We start from the raw sequence: 17,582 nt of genomic DNA, 5'->3' as shown, positions 1-17,582 counted from the left end.
TGTCAGGGAACCAGGGCTGCCTAGTTCTGGTTGTTTCCAACATGGCACTAATGAGACATTGCCCATTGACTCAGTCATTCGACTGTCTGTACTCTTTCCCTCCTTCCCATCCAAGCCCTGACATCCAGGTCTGGAGTGTCACAAACATTCAGGCTTGGCAAGAGAAGCCCATCCTTTTTAAAGACATGATGAAATCAGAAAGACACACAATCCCTGTCCTCAGAGTGGAATCAGGAATATGTGATTCTCCACTTCCATAACAAATGCAAGAGTTGGAGAATGTGTGGTACCCTTTTTCCATTCAGGAAGATTTATTGGGTGAGTCTACAGGCCATTCTTCTTAGTTTGGGGTTGCCATATCTGGTGGCTTTGTACAGAAGCCATACACATTTCCCTCGTCAAAACAGATTGAGAAGGCCTGAATATACAGTGTGTCTCGAGGTTCACTGTGTTCTGGGTATGCACGCAGCCCACAGAATAAATGTGTTACATTGAAATAAGGAATGGCTGTGTGCTGTCAAGAAGTCTAAAATATAGAGAGTGATAAAATAGAAACAGTGGTCCAGAATTATCTACTCTAAATGCCCTTGAATTTCTGTCTCCCATTTATTGCCTCTATTTTTCTCAATTTCCCCTGCTTGAAAAGCTATTAACTTCCCCACCTCTCCACCACCCTAGACTCTCATACCCATAAACAACCGTTGCCACTCTTTTATGTCCTCTGTTTTGAACACCTTCACTGTGTTTACTTTCTTGGCACTGGCATAGACTAGGTAGAGAACTATAGAAGCTTCTCGTTCTGGCTTTGCCACTTATGACTTTTGTGTCTTTAGTGAATTTCCTAACCTTTCTGATCCTCAATTCTTCTTCCATAAAATGAAGCTAATAATAATACCACACAGAGTTGCTATGAGGGTTAAGTGAGATACTGCACGTACAGCCCTTAACACAGTAACACAGTGTCTCAATAAATATCCATTTCCCTCCTTCCTGTTTTCCTTCCTTTCTTCCTTCTGCGGGAATCTCAGTTGCCACATTTAAGCAACTGCCTATGCTGAGAGGTTTTGTCTAGTGGGTGAACTCAGTTTCTGTCTTTGTTCTCATCACTTAGGTGTAAAAAGAAAGCTTTAAAAAGTAGGATTATATTTGAGGGTGTATAGAAAAGTTGTTGCTCTTTGTATAAGACAAAATATCCAAGTTTCAAAAATCCTAGTGGCCTGCCTACCTTGAACCTCTTTTTGTTCTTCTACTCCCAAGGGTGCTCCAATTGGCAGAAGGTAGCCATGTGGGAAATTAAACGGCCCATCTATATCTATTTATACCCAGCATAAATGCAGTGTGATCAATTTTAGAACTGGTGGCTTGGCCTGAGAAATAGCTATGTTTTGTGGAAGCAGGGCAAGTTCATAAAGAAGTGCACAGAGCTCTTGGAATACAGGAATTATCTGCTCTTCTTGGATGTGGGTGTCCTCCTAGGGATGAGCATCTGCCCTCACTGCCCTAAGTTCTAGAGGCCTCAGCTTTCCGGGAAAGCACAAACCACCGCTCAGCTGGAGTCTATCTGGGTCTCCCGTCTCCAGCCTGTCACACGAGTCTTGTGTGAAAGCCTGAGAACACTCCATTCTTCCTCTTGTTGTTTTCAGGAAAGATTTGTTCCTGTTTCTCACTGCCACCTACCATCTTAGAGCTTCTCTCAGCTTCCCCAAGTCATGCATGGGAAATTGCTCCCACAGCCCCTCTATGCTTTGGTTTGCTCAGTTTGAAAGTTGATTCTGTCCCCTCTCCTGAAAACTCAGCCATCAGACACTGAAGCAGAATCACTCAAGTGTTTTAGAGCCATAGTCCAGAAGCCAAGCCACCTCAGGACTTTCCTTTTCTTTCATGGTGATTAAATTCATTATAATGTCTGGCCATTTTTCTGAGTTGTAAGGCAGAGAAGCCAGACAGGCTGGTGGAAAGGCCTGAGGCCCCAATTGACTTATCCAACCTTGATCTTGGCCAAGGCTCTCTGCCCTTCTGGGACCCCCGTTTCCACAGTTTTAACATGTGATGCCTGTCTTTGGGGCCCTTACAGGAGAGCTACAAGGATCAAGAGGGAGAACAGGAGGGAGTGCATTCTGTTGGGGTGGGGCTGGGGAATCTCTAGACAAAAGATATCCAAATTAAAGCAAAAGTGCCATATTTTGAGATTTGTTGCCATGTGTAATCCATACATGTTTAAACAAGCTTTTTGGAACCCCTTGTTTCTGTAATCACTTAAGACATTGCAAAGAAGCATAAATATATATTTTTAAAGTCATCACTACTACTACTTTCTAGGTGAAATAGAAAGTATTTCTACTTTGAACATTTGCCCTATAACTGTGACAGGGCCTCCATAGACTGCAGTTCCAAGGATCAGAGCCCCAACTTTTTAAATTCGGTGCAAGAAATTCGCTTTAATTTGGATAACTTTTGTCTAGAGATTTCCCCAGCCCCACCCCAGTAGATAACTCCCTCCTGTTATCTCTCTTGATCAGCTCTCCCGTAAGTTCCCCAAAGACAGGCATCACATGAACCCCCAGTTCAGGCTTTCAGAGACCATGCTGCTTAGAAAGACCATTTCCTCAAAAAAAAAGTAGCCAGGCGATCCCAGCTACTCAGGAGGCTGAGGCAGGAGGATCGCTTGAGCCCAGGAGATGAGGCTGCAGTAAACTGTGATGGCACGACTACACTCCAGTCTGGGCAAAGAGCAAGCCTCTATGTCAAAAAAAAAAAAAAAAACGGAACAAAGACCATTTCCACTGCCCCACCCCCAGGCTTTAGGACTGGGCAGTAAGCTCCATTCTGAGGTTTTTTTTTTCTTTTTTTGAGACAGAGTCTTGCTCTGTCGCTCAGGCTGGAGTGCAGTGGTGTGATCTCGGCTCACTGCAAGCTCCGCCTCCCGGGTTCACACCATTCTCCTGCCTCAGCCTCCCGAGTAGCTGGGACTACAGGCGCCCGCCACCACGCCCGGCTAATTTTTTGTATTTTTAGTAGAGACGGGGTTTCACCCTGTTAGCCAGGATGGTCTCGATCTCCTGACCTTGTGATCTGCCCGCCTGGACCTCCCAAAGTGCTGGGATTACAGGCGTGAGCCACCGCGCCCGGCTGGTTTGTTTTCTTAATGGCTAATACTTAGAATCACTCTGAGTATTTTTCTCTATATCATGACCTGCCCTCCCTTCTCCCCTTCCACCTTCCCCTTGTAATTGCCACCAATACACAGTCACATCCAGTCACAACAAAAACCTGGCTGCGAGGTCAAGTCCCTGTTAGAAAATGTTATCTAGTCTTCCGTATGTCAGGATTAGAGGCTTCAGGCATTGATGACATTGTAAGACTTTCAAGAGAAGACCTACATAAATGACCTCTGTATGTGTGCATGATGCATGTGTGTGTGTGTGTTCCCATGCATGCATGTGTTCATAATACATGTGCTAATCTATCCCTTCACTACACACACACACACACACACACATATGCATGCACACACGAGGCATTCTGTGATAGAACCTTAAACACCATCTTTTTTTTTGTCTTTGATGGAGTCTCTCTCTCTGTTGCCCAGGCTGGAGTGCAGTGGCGTGACCTCAGTTCACTGCAACCTCTGCCCCCCGGTTCAAGCGATTCTCTTGCCTCAGCCTCCCGAGTAGCTGGGACTACAGGCATGTGCCACCAGGCCAAGCTAATTTTTGTATTTTTAGTGGTCACGGGGCTTCACCATGTTGGCCAGGCTGGTCTTGAGCTCCTGACCTCAGGTGATCTGCCTGCCTTGGCCTCCCAAAGTGCTGAGATTACAGGCATGAGCCACCGCACCCGGCCAAAGATCATCTACTCTAGCCTCTGATATAGGACAGGATCTCCCTCTCCAGTGACCTCAACAAGTAGCCGGCCAGCCTCTAACTGAACGCCTACAGGGAACAAAGAGATCTTAGTTTCACTCTAGGTTTCTCCATCCATTTTTGGACAACTTTTATAGTTGGGAACGTCTCCCTGATATTACACTGCAATTCTAGTTGAGTTTCTCCTGTAGGCATCAAATATCAGCACCAATACCACTTTTAACTGGCCCCTTTCTTTCTAAGTTTTTGTCTGTATTCCTTGTTGCCTCATCATATTTCTAATTCTAAATGGAATTTAAGATTGTAATAAAACACAGAGTCAGAACATTAATAATTGCAGGCTCCTATCTCAGAAAGGAGGCATGTGTGTCTGTTCCATTTGTTGGGAATATATAATTGTTAGTTTTCTAGGGCTGCTGTACACAAACTGGGTGGCTTAAAACAACAAAAAATGTATTGTCTTACAGCTCTGGGGGCCGGAAGTTCAAAATCAAGGTGTCAGCAGGGCCATATTGTGTGACGGCTCTAGAGAAGCCTCTTCTAGTTCTGGTATTTGCCAACAATTCTTGACGTTCCTGGGGTTGTAGGCACATCACTGGAGTGATGCACATGGCCGCCTTCTTCCTACATGTCTCACATTGTCTTACCTCTGTGTGTGTCTGTCTCTGTGTCCACATTTTCCCCTTTTGTAAAGACATAAGTCATATTGGATTGGAGCCCACCATAATGATTTCATTTTATCTTGATTACTTCTGTAAAGAGCATATTTCCAAATAAAGTCACATTCTGATGTACCGGGGATTAAGACTTCAATATATCTTTTTGGGAGGACAATTTTTTTTTTTTTTGAGACAGAGTCTCACTCTGTCGCCCAGGCTGGAGTGCAGTGGCACGATCTTGGCTCACTGCAACCTCCACCTCCTGGGTTCAAGCGATTCTTCTGCCTCAGCCTCCTGAGTAGCTGGGACTACAGGCGTGTGCCACCACGTCTGGCTAATTTTTGTATTTTTAGTAGAGACAGGGTTTTACCATATTGGCCAGGCTGGTCTTGAACTCCTGACCTTGTGATCCACCCACCTCAGCTTCCCAAAATGCTGGGATTACAGGTGTGAGCCACCGCACCCAGCCGGGAGGACACAATTTTATACATATATGTATATATAATTATCTAGCTATATCAAATATGTAGATATATAGATATAGAATAATATAGATATATAATGTATATATCTATATATAGAATATTAGATATATAGATATAGAATACATAGCTAGGTATTCGTAAACATTTGTAGTCCAGTGATGTAAGTTCAAGTCTCAGTCCTAGAGAAAAATTTCAGAAAGAAAGTCGTTCATTCTTTGTTAAGGGAAGATAGATTACCAGTGGGGGGAAACTTCCTTTTTCTTGTTAATAATTATATTAATATCATATATGTATATATTATTAGATATAATAGATAACACTTTTATATTTATTTTTAACATTATATATGGTGTATTTTAAAATATTATATATTATAATATGCAAATGATGAACACAAGTTTAACCAATTGCTTTTTTTTAACCAAGTAATTAATTGCAGGAAAAGAGCACCAAACCAACACTCTGTTCTTCTTCTTTTTTTTTTTTTTTTTGAGACGGAGTCTTACTCTGTCGCCCACACTGGTGTGCAGTGGCACCATCTCAGCTCACTGCAACCTCCGCCTCCTGGGTTCAAGTGATTCTTCTGCCTCAGCTTCCCAAGTAGCTGGGACTACAGGCACGTGCCACCATGCCTGGCTAATTTTTTGTATTTTTAGTAGAGATGGGGTTTCACCGTGTTAGCCAGGATGGTCTCAATCTCCTGATCTCGTGATCCACCCGCCTTGGCCTCCTAAAGTGCTGGGATTACAGGCGTGAGCCACCGTGCCCAGCCCAACACCCTATTCTTGCTCTTTTTTTTTTTTTTTTTTTTTTTTTTTTTTGGAGACAGGGTCCCACTCTGGGCTCAAGCAATCCTCCTGCCAAGTAGCTGGGACAACAGGTGCGCACCACCACATCCAGCTAATTTTTAAAAAATTGTTATGTTTTTTGATATTGCTAAGATAAGGAGCTATCACACCCAAAGTCAAATCTTTGTTATGTAGAAAGTCCAGATCAGAGAAGTGTATAGTGATATTTACCAGTACAATACTCTATCATATGTCGAGATAGGATCAACTGCAAAGCACTTTTGGGAACATTCAGGCTCGGGGACACTCAAACAGACCTGAAGTTAGCCTGGATCTCTCTTTTAGTCCAGAGTTGGCAGAGTGAAAAGCCCAGCCCAGAGGGAGCCAAGGGTCAAGTTGGGGTAGGGGAGAATTCACCCATCTTGCCTCTGATTTCCCAAGAACCTCTAGCATTTTCTGATTTCTGTGTCTGTGCTCGGAACTGGGAGTGATGTGCAGGTCTGCTCTCAGGAGGAACAGATATCCAGCCTGTGGTTTAGGTTCCTTTTTCTAGCTAAGGGAATCCTTGGACAACCTCAGGGGCTAAGTCCATTTGCCTGGGTAAACCTGGGGACTCTAGCAAGCCCCTTCGAGGCACCCCACCGTTCTTCAGTACCTCGTGAACCTGAGGCTTCTGCTTCTGATTATGCTGTCTCTCAATTGCCTGGACTTGGTCTGAATACGGCTTGATAATTTCTTCTTTCCTCCCATGTAAAGGCCAGACTAGGGGAGAGTTCCACTTTGTCTTCTTTCCAGAGGACGACTTATCATAGGAATGGAGGAAAAGGGGTACAAAGAGTGCTGGCTCCACTTGGGGTCACTGACTAAGAGCTAATTGACAGGGCATTGGGTACCACTGGGTGGGACAGACATAGAGCCCTTGGCATCAATGAGCCTAGAAGATAAGCAGGTATGCAAGTGGACAGGCCAGGACCCTTGTTAGGACTCTGTACTCTCTATTATAGAAAGGCTCTACTGCTACCCCAGGCCTTCAACTGGGAGACTGGAGAAGGAGTGGGGGAAGGGGTTAGCCAATAACCACATTCAGGCCCTTAGGGGCTGGACAAGCAGGCACAGGGGCAGGTGGTGATTTCTGGTGGTCATTCATTAATTTCTTCCTTCTTTCATTTAAAAAATATTTACTAACTACTTACTGTGTACCAGATACTATAGTAGATCAAGACTCCATTTTTAAAGGAATTTATGGTACAATAATTAAGGAATGGGGAGAAATAGTAGGGATCAGGGCAATAGTAAGAAACAGATTTGGAGATTTTCCTCTCCTCAGTACGTGTGTGTGTGTCTGTCCATCACTGTGTGTGTGTGTGTGAGAGAGAGAGAGAAAATTTCTCTTCCTACGATGTCCTCATCACAGAGCAATGCCTCTTTACCTACTCCGATATGCACGCATGCCTCCCAAATGGTAGGCTCACTAACAATGACCAACAGCCTTCCTATCAAAGGAACCTTTTTTAAAACCTTCTCTACCTCTCAGGAGCCAAACGATGGTGAATGGCCTCAGTCAGGGTGTTATACACATGCACCAAGTGACCACATTCTGGGTGGGGCATGCACAAGGTAGCTTTGGGTTTTGGAAAGATGCATTCTGGTCAAGTCAGTGAAAAATCAGCCAAGTAGCCTATAAAGTCAACTGTGGTTTATTTTGGACTTAGGCCACACCTAAGGGGCCATATGCGTGCACCTCACTTTAAGAAAACCTGTACTCAAAAATCCCAATTTTGAAAGGGAGACGGGAATGTGCCTGACCATTTTTGGAAGCCATCTAGAGCCCTCATTTATTGACACAGGTGTATCAAAGAGGTGGTGAAGCCCTTGAAGGAACATCTGATTCAATCCTCTGCCTTCTGATGATTTCAGATCACCTCAGGCAAATGGGCCTTTATCTGGTTTTGGCAGACTCCCAGAGACTACTAATGGGTTAAAAATGTGGCCGTGGCTGCCGTGGAGTTGAGAGGTCTGCACAGACACAAACCTACCTTGTCTTTTAAAATGAGAAGGGACTCTGGGGCTTTGTGGAAAACGGTGTCGTTTTCTGAAAAAAATCAAACTCAAATAAATTGTTAAGTTAAAACATAAACTGAATTAGGGGCATACATTTGGGATGTCCCTCACACTTCATGGAAATTATGAAATACATCTCTTTGTTCAAGTTTAAAATTCAACCAACTCAGCTTCTCTGCACAAAAGGAGAGGAGTTCCCATGACCTGATCTTTGCAATTTCCTCTAAAGTATGGCTTTCTGTATTTATTTAGGAATATTTATGTTCAGTCAGGGCATGGTTTACCCTTGTTGTGTAGCCTTATTATGGTTTGATTTCACATTGGACTGCTCACCTTTTAGTAACCAAATTTGCGACCCAGCGGAAATTTCTCTCTTACAAGGAGCTTGGATTCTTATTTATTTCGCAACCTTTATTTGTGTATGAGATGAACCATGACATTTAAACTATGCTTGATAGCTTAACAGATTATAAGAACAAAACCAGATGGCCCAAACAAAAATAATGCTTTGATTGCTTTAAAATTCAATGTCAAAAATTAAAAACAGCTTTCAAAAAGCCTTGACTTTTTTTCCCCCGAGATAACTTTGAATCATATATGTGGACATATACTTTCCCCCCAAATTAGAAATATATAAAAAATTTAACAATGGTTATTTGGGGGTTGAGAAGGGTGTTTCCTTCTTTTTTCTTTTCGACAGCACCCAATTTTTCTGCAGTTAGTTTTAGAATCAGAAATAATTTTTTAATGGCTGCTTTTTAGTTTAATTTTAATGAAGCCTTTTTAGGGTTCGGTCAAGGTGTTTTTCTCTGCTGAGAAAATGGACATTGTTAAGCATTAGCAGTTCATAATTCTTCTTCCACACAAAATGATGAATAATGTGCGGTTACTTTAACACTGTGCTTCATGAGGTTGGAAAACTGAACCGGTCTCAGCGTCTTTAAAATTAATGTAAATTCTACAAAAGCAGTTATTTAATTTTCTAACTCACTTTAATGTACTTTCAACATCATTAGTATTAATCACAATTGTCACTTTCTTTGAGAGCAGTGAGCCAACTAATTCCTTAAAACTGGGCTTTAAAAAGAACCTCCATTTTAAAAGGCTCTCAAACCTTGAGATAGTTTGCAGGGCACAGTCAGAATGTGACTGCTTGAATGTTTAAACTAAAGCGCCCACAAAATGTTAGGATTCCTTTTTTCCGTTCTTGTCTTGTAAAAGAATCTTTATTCTGACTCAGATTCATTTTTCTTTAAATCAGCTGCAAGAGAGTGAACAAACTTTGCTGCAAATCAAAGCCCTGACAGTTACATTTCCCTGAGATAATTGCATGCTGCTTTGGAGTTTCCTTTTCCCTGCTGTTTCCTTTTGTTTTGACAACAAGTTTCTGGGAAAACAATATACAAATGATAACTATGCTGTCACGAGTATACTGAATTTTAAAAATAAATAACTGTCGACCCAAAAAGCTTCCAGGAGCCTATGGAGTGAATTCTTTTTCCAAACCGTTCCAAAACCAGATGTGGAAATGTTTAGCTAATTCCCTTTCCCATTCTTCATGCAAAGAGTTCATACGTGTCTCTAACGACATCAGAGGAGATGGGGAGGCAAAAAATCCTGTCTGCTTTCAAAGCGATTTCTCTTACACTTCTCAATTCACTCTCTAACATCACAAAACTAATTTGGACTTCAGCTTTTGTCTCTTTTTAAAAGGATTTTTTGGGGGTCCTGAGATTAAAAATGCTCTGTGCTTAGACCAATATTCAATCTCTTTATTATAAAACATTAAGAAATAGAGCTCATGGTAAGAACATTTAAAATCTACCCTCTTAGCCATTTTGAAATATACAATACATTATTATTAGCTGAACTCACCATGCTGTGCAATAGATCACTAGAACTTATTCCTCCTGTTTAACTGCAACTTTTTACTTTTTGAGCAGTATCTCCCCTTACCCCTTCCACTCCACCCCAACAACCACCATTCTACTCTCTACTTCTTAAAGTAAGGCAATGGACATGTTAACCAACTTGATCGAAAATAATCATTCCACAATGTAAACATAGATCATTGTTACATGTATACATAGAACACTGTATCTCATAAATATATACAATTTTTATTTGTCAATTTAAAAACAGAACAACTGCTGAACTTTATAAGCAGCATTTTCAGCATAAAAAATTTAACGATGGGGAGTTAAGTGGCAGCTCTTCTTCCTCTTTCCTTTTTTTGTTTTGGCCAATCCATTCTCTTCCTGTCTATAAGAAGAAAAGGGCTGTCTTGGTTTCACAAGTATTACGAGATCTCAGTCTGGCTTTGCTAATCAGATTGTATCACTGTCAGTGACTGATATAGATAGCTCTTAAACATAAACACTGGCATTTTTCTGAACTTAATTAAAAGAGCATATGTGTTTATGGGGGAAGAAAGGAAATATAGTTTATATTCCCAAAATGAAACGTTGTATGATTTTTTAATGTAGAAAATTTAGTAAGGCTTATTAGGGAGTTCTTGAAAAAAAGGGAAAGAGGAAAACTCTGTTAAAGGAGCCAGCGGGAAATGTATATGCAAAAACTCCATTTACAAAAAAACAGAAAGCTACTTGTACTCTGTAGCTTCAAGGAAAGCAAACATTTTGCATCCAGGTGTTATTAGAAGCTCTGGGTTTGCCTGACCTCTCTATAGCTCAGTTCAGGACGCTGTGTACCAACAGCTGAACCCTAATTGGCTATACAAATGCATCTAAGCTCATTGCTTCGGGCATGTTGCAAGGCTAATTTGCAATCGAGTCGAAATGGGGCTACGGTAATACAGACCCTGAGACTGCTTTTTTCCTCAGCCCAGAGGCCTCCCCAAGAAGCTGGACAGTAGTCCCAAAATGAGTGCTCCCTTCTTTGCATTTATTTCTTCCCCAGTCCCCAACTCCAAGTCAGCTCTAAAGAGTTCTAAAGACTTTAAATAGAATTCTGCCCACAGCTCCTGGGATACTGTGCATGGCCTGCATGATGGCTAAAAATACCTTCAGCTGGGCACCCCCACACAGCCCTCTCTTCTGGCACCTCCTTCCCATCTCTAACCCCTCAGCCTTCTTTTCCCTCTGCCCCCAATAACTAGAGCCCACTTTCTCCCTCCCTTTTTCGGGATCCCATTCTTCCAGCATATCTCAGCAAGGTGTTAGAAAAGTCAGCCGATGAATTCACACTGTGTTGTGAATGACTTATAACCATCCCCCCTGCCGAGTGTGATGGCTCACACCTGTAATCCTGTAATCCAAGCACTTTGGGAGGCCAAAGCAGGCGGATCACCTGAGGTCAGGAGTTCGAGAGCAGCCTGGCCAACATGGTGAAGCCCTGTCTCTACTAAAAATACAAAAATTAGCAGGGCATGGTGGCGGGCGCCCGCCTGTAGTCCCAGCTACTCGGGAGGCTGAGGCAGAGGAATCGCTTGAACCCGGGAGGTGGAGGCTGCAGTGAGCCGAGGTCGTGCCACTGCACTCCAGCCTGGACAACAGAGCGAGACTCTGTCTCAAATAATAACAATAATAATAATAACCGTCCCCCAACACACACACACACACAAACACACACACACACACACACACACACACACACTACTCTACCCTTCCCTAGGAATTGCAGGTAGCAGGAGAAGGGAGGCTGCCCTGCTTTGAGGATCTGTTCTCAGCAAGGAGTAAGTCTCAAAGTGTGCCAATGAGCTAGGCATTCGCAAGCTCATTAGAAAGTACATTCTGCTTTCCCCCTAATCTCCTTTCTCTCCCCTTAGAGATGAGCAACCTTAAACCTGGGTCTCAGTGACCTCCTCTTGAAGCTTTATCTGAGCTCAAGGGTATGCTGTCACATGCCTAGTCATCTTCGTTTATTTCTCCTATCACATGGTGAGCTGTTCTTGGCTTTACGAAAGTCAGAGGAAACAGATTCTGCCGTGTTCACATTTGGAGACTTGTACTAAATGAACCCCTAAACTCAATGACGTTATTGAGCCCCTTCCTTTGAGACTGACTCAGTGCAACATAATACAAGAAATGAATGTGTGGGGGTGGGAAGTGAGGTAGTCTAAAATGATTGCTTGAGGGACAACAGTCTCATTTCTCAGAAATTCTAGACATTTTATACTTATATTTGGATTATCTTTGGGGAAGGAGGAGAAGGAGTACAGGAAAGATGCTTGAGGGAGGGGGAGGAAATGGATGGCTTAGCTCTGTGGAAAAGAGTAGCCTTAAACTTGGGTGTTAATTTTGGGATTTGAACAAAAACAGTTGTTTCCTTGGCCTAGTCCAGAACTACTTAAGGAGGAAGTTTTCATTCAGGGCAATTAGGCCCAGGTTGTGGGATGATGTTAAAGAAAGAAGGAAAGAAGGAGAGAGAGAAAAAGAGGGAGGCAGGAAGGGAAAGAAAACCTACCTAAAGCACATTTAGGACAAGTTGGTCTTCTATAGACCAAGACAGTAGTGCAGTAGTGATGGGGTGATTATCTCAGCTTCCAAAAGGCACCTCAGCAAATGTTATGCAGTATCCCAGAGCAGGTGGTTTCTTTACTTAACTGTTGAGCCATCCAGGACCAGCTCACATCAGAATTTACTTATTTGTGTTATTATTGTTTCCTTTTTGTTTGTTTTGGGGATTTTTGGTGCGGGGGAGAGAAAGGGGTTAGGTTTTTGTTTGTTTGTTGCTGCTGCTTCTACTTTTGCTTTGTGAAAAAAAAACCCAAAAATGGTGTCCCAGGAGAGACATTTCAGAAGGAACAAAGAGGAAAGGAAGGAGCCTGGCAGACCTGTGGGGCTTCTCTTTTACACCCACAACACCCCTGAGAGAATGAGGAATCATTAATGGCAGAGTGAAAGACAGTGAGACCAATCTGTGCCAATCAGAAACAAAACATTTCATCCAGGCCAGTGCATTTTTCTAGCGGGCTCCTGTGCCATGGTTTCCATTAAACAATGCAGCAAATTCGTCACTATCAAGGGAAGAGAAAGAGCTGCATTTTTGCAACTGGGGAAAAAGAGAGGAGAGAAATGTCTTGGGACATTTTTTGGCCCATTGCTATGCACATAGTAGGCATTCAACAAGTATCAGTCAAAGAATGAATTTGTGCAGGGGTTACTTATCTCAGCAGGGAACAAAAGTGAATCCCTATATGCATGTACATTTCCTTCCAAACTTTAGGTACTTTACTATGTGATTTATGTCATTTTCACTTGTAAAATGAAAGTTGAGTTGGAAAACATTGGATGATGTTGCTCTTGCTTTCTTCTTTCTTCATCTGTTACCTCCTTCTGATAGCATGTTTTAGATACTTATTCCTAGCACTGCTTTTTCTCCTCACTGGTCTGCCTGTCACTCTTTGAGAGCTAGAAGCAATAGGACTAGGAAGTGGCCACAGAGCTTCCTATGGAAAAAGAAAACAACAAAACGCTAGAGAAAATAAAAGAATGTAATGCAAAGATTTTAGGAGATATCTTGTCAATCAATGTGTAAAGTACAAACTGAATCCTCCCTCTCTCCCTCCCTCCCTCTCTCTCTCTTTCTTTCCTTTCTTCTTTTTTTTTTTTTTTTGAGACAGAGTCTCTCTCTGTTGCCCAGGCTGGAGTGCAGTGGCACAGTCTTGGCTCACTATAGCCTCAACCTCCAAGGCTCAAGTGATCCTCCCACCTCAGCCTCCCGAGTAGCTCATACTACAGGCGTGCACCACCAAACTCACCTAGTTTTTTGTATTGTTTTATAGAGACAGGCTCTCACTATGTTGCCCGGGCTGCTCTTGAACTCCTGGGCTCAAGCAGTCCTCCCACCCCGGCTTCCTAGAATGCTGGGATTACGGGCATAAGCTGCTCCTTTCTTTAATATAAGATTTTTACGGTAGTTTTCATGTGTAATATGCATTGAAAAATGTAAAATTAAAAACCAGCATGTTTTTATGTTTCCGCAATTTTAGTATTTTACAAGGTGTCCCAAAGAATTTATCAGGGACTCTATTGGTCATAATGACTTATGATGCTACTGCCAGAGTTTATGAAGCATTTGTTTGATCATTTTAAGTAAGCCACTCGGCAAAATTTCAATATCAGGTTGTTAAGAATAAACCACAATTCCTTCATAGGTTTTTATTTGATCAAACCTGTTGTAACAAGAACAAAAAAGCAATAGGGGAGGGTTCATTAGTATGGCCTATGAGAGGACATGGAGGCCCCTAAAGAGGCAAGTATTGCCATCTTGAATTAAACTCTATCTCCTCTCTCTTTATTCAATGTTTGACACAAAAACTGTTCTGTTTTGGGTTCGTCTTGAGGTTAAACACAAAAGGATGCCACTCCTGATCAGTGTAAACTGTTGTTCTACGTATTAGGGATATGCGTTTTATACTAGAACAGCATGGGAAAGTCACTTTAAAAAGCCATTGTAATCGTCCATAAACACGTGAGTTCCAACAATGAAATTAAAGTTCAGTTCTCTCTCAAATGAGTGTTTTCCTCTTCTTAATGCTTTAGGAACAGCCTTTTGCTTAAAAAATATATCATGTTTGAACTTTCAATAGAAAAGAAGATGACTTGCCTCTTGTGTTTTTGTGTGCTCTAGAAATCCTCACTGGACGGCTTCCTGTTTCCTGTGGTTCATTATCTGATTGGCTGCAGGGATGAAAGTTTTTAAGTTCATAGGAGTGATGATCCTCCTCACCTCTGCGTTTTCAGCCGGTTCAGGACAAAGTCCAATGACTGTGCTGTGCTCCATAGACTGGTTCATGGTCACAGTGCACCCCTTCATGCTAAACAACGATGTGTGTGTACACTTTCATGAGCTACACTTGGGCCTGGGTTGCCCCCCAAACCATGTTCAGCCACACGCCTACCAGTTCACCTACCGTGTTACTGAATGTGGCATCAGGGCCAAAGCTGTCTCTCAGGACATGGTTATCTACAGCACTGAGATACACTACTCTTCTAAGGGCACGCCATCTAAGTTTGTGATCCCAGTGTCATGTGCTGCCCCCCAAAAGTCCCCATGGCTCACCAAGCCCTGCTCCATGAAAGTAGCCAGCAAGAGCAGGGCCACAGCCCAGAAGGATGAGAAATGCTATGAGGTGTTCAGCTTGTCACAGTCCAGCCAAAGGCCCAACTGCGATTGTCCACCTTGTGTCTTCAATGAAGAAGAGCATACCCAGGTCCCTTGTCACCAAGCAGGGACTCAGGAGGCTCAACCTCTGCAGCCATCTCACTTTCTTGATATTTCTGAGGATTGGTCTCTTCACACAGATGACATGATTGGGTCCATGTGATCCTCAGGTTTGGGGTCTCCTGAAGATGCTATTTCTAGAATTAGTATATAGTGTACAAATGTCTGACAAATAAGTGCTCTTGTGACCCTCATGTGAGCACTTTTGAGAAAGAGCAACCTATAGCAACTTCATGAATTAAGCCTTTTTCTATATTTTTATATTCATGTGTAAACAAAAAATAAAATAAAATTCTGATCGCATAAAAATATGTTGGGCATTTTTATTTAATAAACACATACCTCATTTTTAGTATGGGCCAGGCATTGTTCTAAGTGGTTTGCAAACATTGGTGCCTGGTCCCTTCTCTCTAGGATGACTTCCTTCTCTGTCAAATTCCTCTAAGAAAGCCTTCTGCAATTGACCCTCTGTCTATATCCCCATTTCCCTTACACTCTGCACCACTAACTTAGTACTCAGCCACCTCGTTTCTTAGTTCAGTCTACAACTGTGTCACTTTTTATCCACAAAAAGCATAGGTTGCACTGGTGATTTATAAACCATCAGTGGTTCCAAGAGGCACTCACGTCACTACCCACCAGCTAGATGGTAAATTCCTGATGCCGACAGCCAGATCTTAGGCTTTAGCCACAGACTGACAGTGCTTTGAAAGTAGTTTTTCTCTCCCAACATCTATGATCAGAAAATTTTTGCTAAAGTTTGGCTGTCTATTAGCTTTCTCAAAGGGGGTAAGAGAGAAAGTGGAGGAGTAAGAGAGAAAGGGAGGAGTAAGAGTAAGTGAATTGTTCAACAGAAATTTATTATTGAGGCCAGGAGTGGTGGCTCACACCTGTAATCCCAACACTTTGGGAGGCCAAGGTGGGCAGATCACCTGAGGTCAGGAGTTCGAGACCAGCCTGGCCAATATGGTAAAACCCCATCTCTACTAAAAATGCAAAAATTAGCTGGGCATGGTGGTGGGCGCCTGTAGCCCCAGCTACTCGGGAGGCTGAGGCAGAAGAATCGCTTGCACCCAGGAGGTGGAGGTTGCAGTGAACCAAGATCACGCCATTGCACTGCAGCCTGGGTGACAGAGTGAGACTCCATCTCAAGAAAAAAAAGGGGGGGACTCAGAAAAATTGAGGTCACACAGAAAATAAATAAATAAATATTCAGACTGCAACAAATGCTATGGAGAACTAAAATAAAGTGATATGAGAGAAACTGGAGAAGCGAACAGAGTATTTAGGGAAGGCCTCTGAAGACTTGTCGTTTCAACTGAGTCTTGAATGTGAAGAAGGAGCCAGTCCTGGGATGATCTGGAGAGAACACATTCCAGATAGTAAAAGCATCTCATTTAATCTTCACTACAACCTGTGAGAGAACTACTCTTCTCATATCTATTTTATAAATAAGGATACTGAAGCACAGAGTGATTAAGATACTTGCCCAAAGCCACATAGCTATTAAGAAGTAGACTATTTCAAAACATCATATTGTACACCATATATACATATATATATAATTTTTATTTGTCATTAAAAATAAATTAATTTGGCCAGAAACAGTGGTTCACACTTGTAATAACATATTGTGAGACCAAAGCAGGAGGATTGCTTGAGCCAAGGAGTTTGAGCCCACCCTGAGGAACATAGTGAGACCTCATCTCTACAAAAAATTTTTAAAATTAGCCGGGCATGGTGATGTGTGCCTGAAGTCCCAGCTACTCGGGAGGCTGAGGCAGGAGAATCACTTAAGCTTGGGAGGCCAAGGCTGCAGTGAGCCGTGATCGTGCCATTGCACTCCAGCCTGGATGACAGAAACCCTGTCTGGAAGATAAATTAATTAAAATTACACAATGTTGACACAATGTTTGCACATCTAATATAGGCAAAGTGCTTTAGTAGGTGAGTAGATTTAGAAATTCAGTCATGGTGGTTGAAGAAACAGAGCGGTTAGATTTAAAAATCCCCTGCCTCTTCTTGAGGAAAACTAAGTAATAATCCCTGAAAACAGTGCATTATTCATGCAACAGATGTTTATTGGGCCTGTCTTATGCGCCAAGCACTATGTTAGATGCTGGGGATGCAATGGGGAACAAGACTGACACAGTCTAATTTGGGTGAGGGAGACAAGAGGCCTACAGAGATAGAGGCTATAGAGGCTACTCCAGTCCAGAGAATGTGCCTGTGCATAGACGTGAGGACTTGGGCTGAGGTCATCAGAGAAAGTACAAGTGGTCTGGTCCAATACAGTGGAGGTAGTGTAGCAGGGCAGTGATGGTGGTGAGTGATGGGGCTAGAGCATGAGTGGTATATGAGACTGTGTACAAGAAAGCCAGCACATCCCTCCCCCATCCTCTCTTCAGAAGCTAACAAATTGTTTAATACCAAAACACAGGCAAGCAACTTTGCAAACAATCAATACTAGATACATTAGACTTGGGCTACCAGGTGCAAGTTGAGCATTTCACAACTGCTAGGGTGATATTCACAGAG

At 42.6% G+C, this 17,582-nt stretch overlaps 1 protein-coding gene across 4 annotated transcripts in view; it reads left to right on the top strand.

Annotated features, from left to right (window-relative positions):
* The window catches only part of PLAC1 (placenta enriched 1), a 202,976-nt gene extending 187,628 nt beyond the window's left edge, over positions 1-15,348 (top strand). For 2 of the 4 annotated variants that reach the window (XM_030806913.1, XM_012499085.2), the window contains one exon: positions 14,451-15,348. In XM_030806913.1, the coding sequence (XP_030662773.1) occupies positions 14,509-15,147 (639 nt within the window). In that variant the 5' untranslated portion in view covers positions 14,451-14,508 and the 3' untranslated portion in view covers positions 15,148-15,348. The remainder of the gene's footprint in view (positions 1-14,450) is intronic. The other 2 variants (XM_012499084.2, XM_012499086.2) reach the window with 2 other exon arrangements.
* The last annotated feature ends 2,234 nt before the right edge of the window (positions 15,349-17,582 follow it).

Source organism: Nomascus leucogenys, chromosome X, assembly GCF_006542625.1.
Source record: "Nomascus leucogenys isolate Asia chromosome X, Asia_NLE_v1, whole genome shotgun sequence".
Classification (NCBI taxonomy): Eukaryota; Metazoa; Chordata; class Mammalia; order Primates; family Hylobatidae; genus Nomascus; species Nomascus leucogenys.
Note: the sequence above shows the minus strand (reverse complement) of the source record. Positions and strands in the feature narration are given on the sequence as shown.